Source organism: Phodopus roborovskii, unplaced genomic scaffold (genome assembly GCF_943737965.1).
Source record: "Phodopus roborovskii unplaced genomic scaffold, PHOROB, whole genome shotgun sequence".
Classification (NCBI taxonomy): domain Eukaryota; kingdom Metazoa; phylum Chordata; class Mammalia; order Rodentia; family Cricetidae; genus Phodopus; species Phodopus roborovskii.
This window is the reverse complement of record NW_026126511.1, coordinates 47,431,234-47,445,252: the sequence shown is the minus strand read 5'-3', so window position 1 is coordinate 47,445,252 and position 14,019 is coordinate 47,431,234. Positions and strand designations below refer to the sequence as shown.

Sequence of the window (14,019 nt, the reverse complement as noted above, 5' to 3'; positions counted from 1 at the left end):
CTGAATAGCTGAAATTGTTGGGGTGAAGGGCTGTGTGTGCCAGAAGCTCATGAGTCTCCATGATGCCTTCTTACATGCACTGATTTCCAACAGTTGCTTAACATTCTACAGGGTGAAGAATAAACAATAATGTTATCTTGCTTGAATGATGTCAGATAGTTCTAAACCTGAAAATTTTTCTCTGGCTTGAAAAGAAATCATGGTACTGGAGAGATGGCTCAGCAGCTAAGAGCACTGGCTGCTCTTCTGGAGGACCAGAGTTTGATTGCCAGCACCCACACGGTGGCTCACAATTGTCTATATTCCAGTGCCAGGGGATCTGACTAACATGTGCCTGGCCTTTGTTCCTGCATTCAAGTGCAGATACCTGGCACACAGCAGGTGCTCTGAAAATATTTGTTAAGTAGAATGTGGTAATTAGGAGAATTAGCAAAATCGAGTCAGTGAAAGAGTTCAGTGGGAGAAAAGAGCTTGCTGTTGGAGCCTGACTATCTCAATTAGATCATAGGAGTCTGAGGTGGGTGGAGAACAAGTTTTTATAAGTTGTCCTCTGACCTACACATACCCAGGAAAAAGAAAAAAAAATTTAAGTTAGCAAAATTTCTAAATATTCAATTTTTATTCTCAGCTCCAAACGGTAAACTCTACATGTTTCTAATTCATGTTTTAACGTCACATAAATCTGCAATAAAACATCCTACCTATGCAAATTCTGTGCAGTGTTTGTAGTTTGGGTAGATTAGACTTCAAAAGAGGAACACTTCTCTCTCTCTCTCTCTCTCTCTCTCTCTCTCTCTCTCTCTCTCTCTTTTTATTACCCCAATATCCGTTCTTCCGAATGACTAATACTTGCTATTCTTCTGGAAGTTCCCTTCTCTATGGCCTCAGTCAAACTCGGAAGCCCAAGCAGGCCAAGACCGACTGCGCGAACGTGTGAGTTCTGACCCTAGTGCCGCGCCGTAGTCCGTGGCGGGACCTTTGAAAGTGCGCGCGCCCTAGACGCTGCGGCGGTTACTGAGGGTGTTGTCCTGTGCAGATGGTGCGCTTCCAGGAGCAGCTGTCCAGACAGTTTTGAGCCAGCTCGGCAGTTCTGACCTAGCGGAGCAACCTCTGAAAACGCACGCGCAGCGGGGCGTTGGTAGCACAAGCTTTTAATCCCAGCTCTTAGGAGGCAAAGGCAGGTGAGTTCGAGACCAGCCTGGTCTACAAGAGCTAGCTCCAGGATAGGCTCCAAAGCTACAACAGAGAAACCCTGTCTTGAAAAACCAAAAGAGCAAACAGAAAAAGAAATCGGCGCGCGCCTAAACGCTGTGACGGTTATAGCGAATGTCGGCGGGAGCTGTTGCTGCACCTTCCGGAATAGGTGCTCACACAGCTTTGAGCCAGCTGGTCACTTTCGCCTTTTAACCCAACGGTGTGACTGTGGTAAGGGAAAGCGGACTCGAGGGAAGACGGCGGACAGGGGTGAGGAGTGGAGAGGATCGAGGGCCAGAGAAAGGGAGGATCGCGGATAGGAGGGTGACAGTTCCTAGGGGATGACCCAGGACCCAGGCGACAGTGGCCGAGGAGATCTACGGGAAGGACAGCTGACGGAGGGTACACAGCGGCGAGATCGAGGGAGGACCTAGGGGAAGATCGCGGATGGAGAATAGGGAACCATCGGGCACCTCCGAGAATCTGGCCCTGAGCTCCTGGATCTCGGAGAGTTTGGGGGTTCAGAGAGGTAATCACCACCCCTTCTCCTTGAAGGAGACTGGGAAGCACCTCTCAACTAACGCTTCTGCTTTTTAAGGTGAGGCCACAGTAGGAAGATTAGGGATGAGGTCTGGGGCAGTGACCCATTGGGCTCAGTCCGTGCCTGCCAGCTTGCAACCCTGGGTTCCATCCTCAGGACCGAAAGTGCCTGTGGCCCCAGCATTAGGGAATAGAGACTGAACAAGGGACAGGAATGTGGCTGTTTGGGTAGAGTTTTATACACGGGATTGTTGATATTTTGGAAAAATATATTTACATACATACATGAAAATAATAAAAAGATACTTTTGAAAAGTCAAGCACTGTTAAGCAATGTGCTGGAGAGTTGATCAGTGGTTAGAGCCTGCATTGCTTTTGCAGGGTTCCTTGGCTGTTTCCCAGGACCCATGAGGAGGGAGTGACTCAAAAGTGCCTGTAATTCCATCCTTCACCTCAGGCACCTGTATTGCTGTGCATGTACCGCCCCCTGCAACACACCTCAACATAATGAGAAATAAAACCTTAAAAGTAGTTATCAGATTAGCCAAGCATGGTGTACACTCACAATCTCAGTCATTGGGAATTGAAGCAGAAAAAATGTTAACACTGGATATCAGCTGAGTATACACAGCTGGTTAAGGACTAGTTAAGACCCAGTCTCAACTGGACAAAACATGGCCAAGGGTTTAGCAAGCCCATCAGTAAGTAGATCCACCAGCTATATCAAATGTCTGTTTTGAACTCTAAGCCTAAAGGTTATATGGTTTAAAGTTAGCACATTTACTTAACAATTGACACCAATGGAAAATATGTAAAGACCTAAGGCAGTATATAGACTAAGGCTCAAACTCAGCCAAGAAAGAAAAACACCATCAGACAGCAGAAATGGGTGGGACATAGCATATTTTGGTACTAATAGCATTGAGTGTAAGGCAGTTTTGAGTGTCCAGAATATAAGGGATTGTTGCAACATTTAGACCTAGGTGTTTTAATCTTTTAAAAACACTATGCATCTGTGTATATCCAGTCTTAAGCTGTTGAACATTGACATTCTTCAGGCCACTCTTTGCCAAGCATTTTGCATTCTGTAGGTGAATTTGTTCCCCTATTTTTCAAACTGGGTACTCAGGGTTGCACCCATTCTCATCTAGAATCTCAGTGTTAACCCAATCACTGTTGATAAGCCCACAAAATCATGTCTTCAGCTTTGTTCCAGATCTATATTGACTTCCTGTTTGACCTTTCCTTCAAGATTTAATAAAGCATCCAAAACTGAGCTCCCGATCTCCCATACCCTCTTCTACCTTCATTTGTTCAGTCTAGAAAGTCTCTCCCCTTTATTTTAACTTTTTTTTTTTTTTTTTGTAGCCACAGTTAAGCTGTCAGGAAATCATGACATTTTCTGGATATTTCTGGACAATTTTAGACATGCCCAATCAATGGAGTCATATGTGTGGCTTTCTATATCTGGTTTAGTTTACTTAGCATGTTTTCCTGGTTCACTTGTGCATAGCAATACTTTGTTACTAGGTATGCAAATCCCACACTGTGCTCCAAATTCAGCATCTAAGAGGGTACTTCTCTTGTCTGTTTGGACCATTTAGGAGTATTGCTGCTTGTGTGCAGTTTTCTATTTTTGTTTTTGTTTGAGGCAGAGTCTCACTGTTGTCCAGGTTGGTCTTAACCTCCAAGTGCTGATATAACAGCACTTAAAGGAAAATGAGACCTGTTTGTAACTTCTCCTGGGAAGTATGAGAGGGAAAAACGTACTATTTACCTTTATGTTTTGGCACTGCAGATCAATCCCATGGCCATGTGCATACTAGGCTAACACTCTACCACTGAGCTACATCACCAGCTCCTCCTTACTTTTTTGAATGGGGCATTTTTTTTAAAATCCAAGTTAATATTTTTAAAAGTTTTTAAAAATTACATATGTACACACACGCGCACACGCGCATGCACGCACACACACACGTATGTATATGTTGTATATGTCTGTGGAGGTCAGAAGATAACTTGTGGGAGGGAGTTGGTTCTCTCTATGCATTCCAGGAATTGAACTCAAGTTGGCAGGTTTGGCAGCAAGTGCTTTTATGAGCTGTATATCTGCCTCTAAGATATTTTATAGTTAAAACTACCACTCCTAATCACTGATAATATGACCATGAGTGAGTAATTATATCTCTGGGTTTCAGTTTTACCATTGTTAATAAAATTGGACAAAGTATTTTCTGAGGTCATTTTTGGTCCTAAATCGTCTATTTCTATGATAAAGTGATGGGATTCTCATCACAAATGAGTGTTATTCTTTATAGTTGCATTATAACTTAGCTTGTTTTCATCATAGGACCTAAAGTGATTGCTACAATGGAAGGGATCAATAATTTCAAGACACCAAACAAATTATCTGAAAAAAGGAAATCTGGTAAGATTGTAGAAGACAGACCTTTTCTTGTTGCTATTTTTACTAGAAATGTTTTAGTGTTTGTTCATTGTCATTGTCAACAGTCATGTTAGCCATAATGGAGCTTCTAATAGTGTGGGCCAAACTTTCTGTTGGCTGACATGGTCGTTCTGGATTTTAGGTTCTTCCAGTCTTCTGGCTTGAACCAGACTTAATAGGACTCAGTTCCATCCTTCTTTGGAGATTCCTAGGGTTCCTCCAGGAGTTGAGCATCAGGTTTACATAGCAAACACTTTTATCGTTGATGTGTCTCGAAGGTTGTTTAAGACTTTGTTGTTTGTTTGAGATAGGGTTTCTCAGTGTAGCCATGGCTGTCCTGGAACTCACTCTTGAACTCAGAGATCCCCACCTACCTGGAGTGCTGGGATTAAACCACTGCCTGGCTTGTGTAGGATATTTTAAGTATATTAATAGACATTTGAACAATTTTTCCACTCCAGTATCTATAACGTTTTTTTAAATTACCTTATTAGACTGGCTCAGCATGCTTTTGAATAGAGGTGCTAGTGGACATATTTTTGTTGTCTCAATGCATATTAGATGTAGCTGTTCACAGATGCAGTTCTCAGGCTCCAGCCCCTCTGTTGCCTCTGAATCCTAAGATGGTAGCTTGTGCTCCCACACCCAGCCCATGAAGACCTTTAAGAACATCTACTTATTCCTCAGTATGCCCATGCTATCCTTTACATCAGTGAGCATCTTCCTGAGATGTGTATCTGTTTTGACGATTCGTTGTTCTGCCATCCTGCCATCTGCCATGGTGGTATGTTTCCATTGGTAATTTTTCTTCTGGTGTGAACTATGGTTTTTGCTTCTTTCATACCTGGTAAATTTTGGTCAGGTGGTGGATGTTTTATGTTATCAAGTGCTGGGTTTTGTCACTATACAGGGCATTTGGTCTCATGAAGTTCCAAAGCTTATTTGGCTGGATGATGGTGAGCCTGCTCCTTTGAGTCTGGCCTTTAAGCTCTCTTACAGACTTTGCTTGGGCTAAAAGTTAATGGCAGTACTGAGTTGTTATCCTTTAGAGGGCTTTACTTAACAGTCTGCTACAGTGACACCTGGTCTGGGTGATGATGGTAAGTGATCTTACTCCTAGACTCCATTGCTTTCCTGGTTAGGGGAATACTACCCATTATGTGTACAGAGAAGTAGTAGCCAAGCACTCTATGGGAAATCTTTTCTGTTGTCCCTTTTCTTTTAGCTCCCTCCTGTGTTCTGCTCACAGCTTCCAGCTACCTAGTCCTACTTGGCCTCTGCTCTATCTCTGTGGTTTGACAGTACTGTTGGGCTGTTTCCTCTGCTTGAGCCTCTGCTTTCCCCTATCGGGGGCCATGGGGAGATGATAGGACTTGCTTTGTCAGTTCATCCTTGCTCAGAGCTCACAGCACTGCTATGCTTCTTGTCATGCATCTTAAACTATTGTATTTTGTCAGGTTTTCCAGTTCACAGAGAGAGCAGCTGTAAGATCAGTTATTCCTGACCAGAAGCAGAACCAAAACTGCCTCATCTTCTTAGTAATTATAGAATGTATTGAATTTAGATTTGTTTTTGTTTTTACAGATGCCAAAGCAAATTCTAGTGTTCAAACATATGTGTCCATAGTGTATGTGTGTGGGTGTGTGGTCTCCTTGGGCACATGTCATAGCATCAGGAAACTTGAGGTAAAAGGCCAGGCTGTACATACTTCCAGGCATGTTCAGCCTGTGGCACACAGGTCATATGTACCCCAGGATAGCTATGAATGTGTCCCAGCACAGAGTTGTAAAAGTAGTTAAAAAATTATGACATTTTCTTGCTTTTTAAAAATGTATTATTATTATTATTGGTCTTTTGAAACAGGGTTTCACTATGTAGTTTTGGAGGCTGTCCTGGAAGGAGCTCTTGTAGATCAGGCTGGTCTCGAACTCACAAAGTGCTGGGATTAAAGGTGTGCACCACCACCTGGCCTTCTTGCAATTTTCTATTTTTGTTTTTGTAAATAAGAGTGTTTTTTTTTTTTAGCATGATCTCTGTAGATGACATTGGCATTCCCGGTAAACTTTGAGGACCACATTGGGATTTCCTTATGTTTGCTTGTCTACTTTCCTTCTTTTTATCTCTTTAATTTTTCTTTAAAATATATTTATGAGTAAGTGAGTGAGTGTGTGTGTTTGTTTGTGTGTGTATGCATGCTACATGCTTGTGGGTACCCTTGAGGCCAGAAGAGGTATTGGATTCTCCAGAAGTTGGAGTTACATACAGATGGTTATAAACTGCCTGATGTGTGTGCTGGAACCCAAACTCTGGTCCTCTGTAAAAGCAGCTTGTACTTTAGACTACTGAGCCATCTCACCAGCCTCTATATTCTTTATTTTTAAATAGCCCTTTAAGAATTTTAAAAAAAGGGCTGGGCAGTGGCAGCACATGCCTTTAATCCCAGCACTCAGGAGGCGGATCTCTATGAGTTCAAGGCCAGCCTCCTCTACAGTGTTCCAGGACAGCCATAGCTACACAAAGAAACCATGTCTTGAAAAACAAACAAACAAACAAGGACCAGTGAGATGGCTCAACAAGTTGACCTGAGTGTAATCTATCCAGACCCAAGTTCAAGAGCTGTCCTCTAACCTCCAGGTGTGTGCCATGGCATTCATATCTACACACACAGCATGTATACATATACACAATAACTAAATAGATTTTTAAAATTCTCAGCTTGTATGCCATAAAAAACAGACCATTTACATTAGGATTACTGTGAGGGTTATGGAAGTAGTCTTGGTCAAAGGGTACTCATGTACTCTGTTTAAAAAAAAGATGCTATTACTATTCTTATCAGTGTTTTAAGACTGTCAAGATTCTTTTGTACTACTGTTTTCAAGTGCTAAGTTCTTGCTTTTGTTTTTTATTTTTTAGTACTATGTTCGACTCCATGTGTAACTATCCCTGCCTCGCCATTTATGCAGAAGCTTGGCTTTGGGACCGGGGTCAACGTTTACCTAATGAAAAGGTGAGTGCAAGATTTCTGATTTGTGGGTGCTAGGTTCCTGTGCCTGAATTGGGTAAGTTGCTACATGCCAGTTCTCAGAATCTTGTTAACTGCCAGAGCTCTGCCCCAAGTATTTTTCTCCTAGATTCTTCCTGGTGGATTATTAAAAGGGAAGTAGCTTAACCCTTTCCCCTTCTGGCTTCTCTAAGAAGGTGAAGTGTTGGAAAGATTCCAGAACATGGTTTTGAGTGTGGTGAACAGGTGTAGAATTGTTCTGTGTGTAGTTGAAATAGCTGTTGGTGAGAGAGCATGTCGGATGGGGAACTATTGGCAGTTAATGGCTATAGGGAAGGGAGAGTTAGTTCTCTACAGGGATGCAGCTCCTAAAGAGGCTACCCACACTCCTGGAGATGGTCCTGTACCCATGCACTAAGTGGACTCTGGGCTTAATGAATAAAGAACACGTGAGGATTGGAGGGGAGGGCATGGAAAGTACTTTTGATCAGAACATATATGAAATTTCAAATAAAGAAGAGCACACCATTATATAGACTGTTTTGGGGCAACTCTTTAAGTTAAATTTCTTTAATATTTATTGTAGAATCTTGTAACTCATCACTGATACATATAGGTAAAATGTGACTGACATGCCAGAATAGAAATGTTAGAAAACACTATAGCAGTTTTCAAGTTTAATTGTACTTTTATAAATTTGTAACATTCCATCTTTATCTTTCCCCTTTAATCCCTTCTCTGTTGGACTTAGTCCAAACAGAAACGTAACAGGTGTTGATGATCTAAAGAATTTTATATATTTTTAAATACATATTTCTATGGGGTCAGTTTGAGGACGGTGTTGCTTTTTATTCCTTTTGTACCTTTAAATTTATGTCTATTTTAGATCTCCACGTGGGTTGTCTCATTCTCCTTGGGCTGTGAAAAAGATCAATCCTTTATGTAATGATCACCACCGAACTGTGTATCAGAAGAGACTGACTGATGAGGCTAACATTTTAAAAAATCTTAATCATCCAAACATCATAGGTAAGTGCAAGTTGACTTGGTGGCAGTTACGTGGCAGAGTTCTGTGGCTATAGAAACAATATGGATACATTCTGAAATAAATGGCTTTGCTAATAAAGTTGGCCTGGATGTTATTGGAAATCAAGTTAATGTGAATTGTTTAAAGTAAAAGTTCACATAAGGGGCTGGAGAGATGGACTAACAGGTAAAAGGACTTGTTGCACTTGTGGAGGACTCAGGTTCAGTTCTTGGCACCCACGTGGTGACTCACAACCATCCACAGGGTATCCAATGTCTTTACTTCCACTGGTACTAGGCACAAATGTGGTGCATATATGTAAAATATATATATATATATAATCATTTAAGATCTACATATCTTAAATCATTAAGTGCTTATATCCAACCCACATAGAGTTGAGGTGTGGTCCTTTCGTGCTGATAAAGATTTCAGGACTTAGTCTGGTCTTCATTTGGATCATTTACATTCATTTATATGGGTTCCTGCGTTGTTTTCACTTTGCATTTTTGGTACTAATGAGTCTGATGGAATCATTCTATTTACTAAAGCATAGTAAAACTGTTTTGATCTGTGGTGCTAGACACACACTTGAAGGCATTTAAATTCTAGCTGTGGGTTAATTCTGTAAATGATTGTTGTCTCATTGTGTTAGATCAGGTCCAAGGTATATTGCCAAATAAGCCCTGGTTTCCAGAGTCTCATAGGAAACTGTCACATTTTCTTAGGGTACCGTGCCTTTACCGAAGCCAGTGATGGCAGTCTGTGCCTCGCTATGGAATATGGAGGTGAAAAGTCTCTGAATGACTTAATAGAAGAGCGCAACAAAGACAGTGGAAGTCCTTTCCCAGCAGCTGTAATTCTCAAAGTTGCTCTGCACATGGCGAGAGGGCTAAAGGTAACAATATTTTAAATAGCTTTGGTGAACTATGAAGAAATTAAACATGGGTTATAGAAGAAAAGAAATGTATATATAAATTAAACACTAGTAATAGTGACTCTAGAAAACTATTGATGACTCACAGTGTCATGTTAATGATGTCAGGGTTTCATGTTACAGTTTCATATGAAATTGATTTATGGAGCAGATTGAGAAAAAAAATGTTTTAAATACAAGTAGTACAATTTACTACATTTGTAGATAATTTAAAATAGGATAGAGCCAGGCATGATGGTGTACACCTTTAATCCCAGGGAGGCACAGCCAGGCAGATCTCTGAGTTCAAGGCCAGCGTGGTCTGCAGAATAAGTTCTAGGGTAGCCAGGACTACATAGAGAAACCTTGTCTTGAAAAACAAAAAGGTAGAAACATCTGAATTCCTTACTGACTGATAGTGATAGCTTTAAGTATATATGTATAATGAAATTAATAATGTAACTATGTTGGGACTTATTCACTATATAGTGGGCTGCATTTGAAGCAAGCCTAGGAAGCTCCTGTGGAAGGGCAGATCACAGCAAGAACAGCTTCTCCTTTCTAAGCTGAGCTTATAGTATAGGGCTCAAGTGCTGACACATGAATAGCCACTCCACAGTACTGTTCAAAATGTGACTATAATTATAGGCAACCCTCACAGGAGTTAATGTATAAAACATAATATAGAATACATCTCTGCTTCTGCTTATGAATTATAGTGGCCCCATGTCATCTGCATTACATCACAATTTGAGATAAGTTTGCTTTATTGTGAAGATTTCAAAATTTGAAACTATTGGCCTCCTGGAGTGATTTGAAATCACTTTGAAAATTCAGACATCTTAAAGAAAATTTTTAAATGGCATGACATGTTCCCAGCCTAGCTTCAAATACTTTGAAATAGATAAAATAAGTCCAGTTTGCGAAGGGAATTCAAGTCATTGTTGGTTTTTTTGAGACATGGTTTCTCTGTGTAGCCCTAGCTGTCCTAGAACTCTCTGTAGATCAAGCTGGCCTTGAACTGAGAGATGCCTCCCAATGCATGCACCACCACTGCCTGGCTCAAGTAATTGTTTTACTGAAAGAACTTTTATTAGGTTTTTATCTGCTCATGTATTTGAATGTTTTTACAATTTTAGTATCTGCATCAAGAAAAGAAGCTGCTTCATGGAGACATAAAGTCTTCAAATGTTGTAATTAAAGGTGATTTTGAAACAATTAAAATCTGTGATGTAGGAGTCTCTCTGCCATTGGATGAAAATATGACTGGTAAGTAGCATTGTTTTAAATTCATACAATTTTTGAACTCTTTAATTTTTGCATTGTAAAACATGATATACCTACATGTTTTAAAATGAACTTCATGAAAAATGTATAATACGGAGTGTCTTCCTGGTGTGTCGCTTCCTGTGAGCTCCCAGCTCCAGTTCTTGCTGTCTTGGTAGTGTGTCTGTGTATTTTTTTGTCTTTGTTTGAAGTTGGTCAGTTTAGGATGACCTCAGGCTCAGACCTCACCAGCATGGATTTTATCTGAATAACTTTGGGAAAGACACTCACCAGAGTAGATAGAGCTTCCCCAGCTTCTGGACATTGTAATCCAATCATGCTAATCAGGACTGACTGCTACATTTTTCCTTTTCTCTTCAAATGTTTTTTTTTTTTTTTCTCTCTCTCTCTCTCTACTTGTAAATTTACTGAGAGCCTCAAAGTAGAATTTCAAAGATAAGTTTCTTTGATTAAACAGACTGCTTGTTTTTCTCCATTATTTAGAAGTTATAAGCATTTTGTTTTCAATTCTATCTTTCTTTGTATAAAATGGAGATTATAGTAATGAAACACTGTAAAATTATATTTTTAGTGTAATGCACCTGAACACTGTCCAGTGGATTTGATTTATCTTAGAGAAAAAGAGTTTTTAAGTATGTAAAGGAAATTTTGCCTTAAAGATGTCATACAATACTTTATTGGACAAAGGAATTAAATTAGAGACTACTAACAAAATATCCAGGAGAGTCTTGAATTTTGAGTTTAGCAACACAAATTTGAATAACTACTGGGGAGTCATTGGGCCAAGGTTTTGGGAGACTGCTTTGCATTGATTCACAAAGTGATACAGCATGTAAAGTCACTAGTTTCCCAGGGAAACTTGTAGCTATTAGTGATTATTAGGAAGACAAAAGGCACCACTGTTGGCTGCACTTCCTTGTCAGCCAGGAAAGGAAGAGCAGAGTCCATGGAAGGAGTAAGAAAGATAGGAACAGATGTCACTGGGAAATGTTAACAAAGCCAAAAAGGAAGAGTGTCACAGCTGTACATTCTACACATGAATAAGGACTATTATAGACAGCTGTATTCCACCAACTATGACAGCTATCAAAGTAGATATAAGAACTAGGAAATCCAAAAATAGCCAGTAAAACATTCCTACAAAGAATCCAATATGGTTGATTTTTAGAAGAAAATTGATACTAGAATGAGTGGCTATCAATTATATTTCTATATACTAGTAAATAATAAGAAAATGAAGTTAAAAATTCCATTTACAACTGATAAAACCCCAAGATATTTAAAAAAATCTAAGAAACAAACAAACAAAAACCCCAAAAAACCCACGAAGTCTAAGCCTCTAGTCTGGAAACCATAAAATATCACTAAGATGGAACCAGATAGTGAAAGATCTATGTATTTCATTTGATACTACTGAGATGTTAATTTTTGCAGTTTGATCTAAGAGCCCGTCCTTCCCTAATTTATTTTTGCTGTTATGTGGTTGGTTTTGCTCTTCTGTTGAAGCTGACAAAACAACTTTAGACTGTAAGGGGCTGTGAGTGGCATGCAATACTTTAAAGGCCAGTTTGGGGTCTCCTGACTTAGTAATCATAAGGCACTGAAGTGTCATTTGGCTTTCAGCCTCTGTGATTTCAGAGCTTAGAGAAAACCCAAGACCTAGACATAAAGTAGTCTGCTGTGGCACTCAGCTTACATGCCTTTAAAACTAAGCAAGAGGTCTGGCTTGAGCAGACTTTTGACATCTATCTACACTCTAAATTTCTGTCACCTTCTAAAGAAACTGTTGTTTTCTTATATTCCCACCAAATGATGAGATTTTAATACTTACTAGTCTAAGGGACAGATCCATTATAGTGAGGTTGAATAGTGATTAACTTCGAACTCCCTGTATAAATGAGTTTTGCTTGTGTTGTTTTTCCTTTCTCCGTGATTCTTAACACCTGTTCTTAAGACAATTCTTGTATTTGTGTGTGTGTGTGTGTGTGTGTGTTTCAGTGACTGATCCTGAGGCCTGTTACATTGGCACTGAGCCATGGAAACCCAAAGAAGCCTTGGAGGAAAATGGCATTATTACTGACAAGGCAGATATGTTTGCATTTGGTCTTACTCTGTGGGAAATGATGACTTTATGTATTCCACATATCAATCTTCCAGATGACGACGATGATGAAGGTATAAATACAAATAGATTTTAACATAACCGAGTTTTGTTTTCTGGCAATTAGAACATAAAATTGTCTTTCCATTAAAATTCAAACAGCAAATTGGTTAAGATTACAGCAAGACTGATTGATTACCTTGGCTAGATTTAATCTCATACAAATGAGACACCTATTGAGAATAGGTACATAAGAGTATTCCTCCCTAGTAACCCCTCCACTCACAGATAGGTGGGGTATTTAGATGAAAAGTTTCCTTAACTTTTTTCTTATTTTACATATCCATCCCAGTTCCCTGCCCCCCTCTCATTTTCTTAACTTCTTGCTGGAGAGAGAATGTTTAATCTCTGTGGCAGGAACATTGGACAGACTGCCCGTGGATAACCCTGTCTTGTTGCATGAGCTGTCACATGGCCTACATGATTTTGCTTTTTTCCATCTCTAACTCCTTCATGTGCAGATGCAACCTTTGATGAGAGTGACTTTGATGATGAAGCATACTATGCAGCACTGGGGACCAGGCCATCCATCAACATGGAAGAGCTAGATGAATCCTACCAGAAGGTCATTGAACTTTTCTCTGTGTGTACTAATGAGGATCCTAAAGACCGCCCTTCTGCTGCACACATTGTTGAAGCTTTGGAACTAGATGTTCAATGATGCTTTTTGTGGTGGTCTAAGCAGGAAGCATAGCTTGTAGAGAACTGTTAACTCAGATGCATTTAGTTACTATGACCTGCAGTGGCTAGACTCTGGAAGTGGCTTATTTTAGGACCACTGTACCTAGTTAATATTTTGCATAATTTTCTGATATGTAATTTCTTATAAGCATTTATTGTACTGGATAATCTGTGAAGTTAAAACAAACAAACAAACAAAAAACTCCAGGGTATGTAGATGCTGCTCCTACTGATTTAAAACACTAGTCACCCTGTCTGAGATGACTTAGAATCAAGTGATCATTACTAAAGATCTTTTTAGATATTCTCTTTAGTGGGTTGTTAAAATTTTACTTTATATAGTACTAAGTTAATTTGTATCTGCTCATAAAATGTCCAGCCTTAGCTGGTCTGTTGGCTCATGTGCTTATTAAATGTTCCCTGCTCTTAGGGTTTTCAGACCCTGGTTACAGCTGCCTTGTATCAACTTAGTGTCTAACTTATTTAATATACTGTTTTTACTGACTGTATCCTAAGTCCTTAAAAGTTGTGATATAGTAATAAATAATAAATAAATAAATAAATAAATAATCTTGTGGCAACTGGGCTTGTGAGATGAATGTGCTTTTTCTTGAAACCTTGTTTTCTTATGTATAAAGTGAGATTAAATTGGATCAGTCGTTTGAGTCATAGTTAGCTCTCTTTGGAATTGCAAGAATTAACTGAATTGGTGAAACCAGGTGGTGTACTCAGACTTGGCCATAGGCAGAACTTAGATAATTCA

General features: G+C 39.7%; 1 protein-coding gene across 1 annotated transcript; it reads left to right on the top strand.

Annotated features, from left to right (window-relative positions):
- Positions 1-1,339: 1,339 nt before the first annotated feature.
- Pbk (PDZ binding kinase) lies at positions 1,340-13,443 on the top strand. Its single transcript, XM_051195494.1, has 8 exons — positions 1,340-1,425; positions 4,085-4,162; positions 7,097-7,190; positions 8,071-8,213; positions 8,940-9,109; positions 10,267-10,396; positions 12,413-12,589; positions 13,037-13,443. Exons 2-8 carry the CDS (start codon positions 4,105-4,107, stop codon positions 13,234-13,236), a joined length of 972 nt encoding a protein of 323 aa, XP_051051451.1. The 5' UTR covers positions 1,340-1,425; positions 4,085-4,104; the 3' UTR covers positions 13,237-13,443.
- Positions 13,444-14,019: the final 576 nt, after the last annotated feature.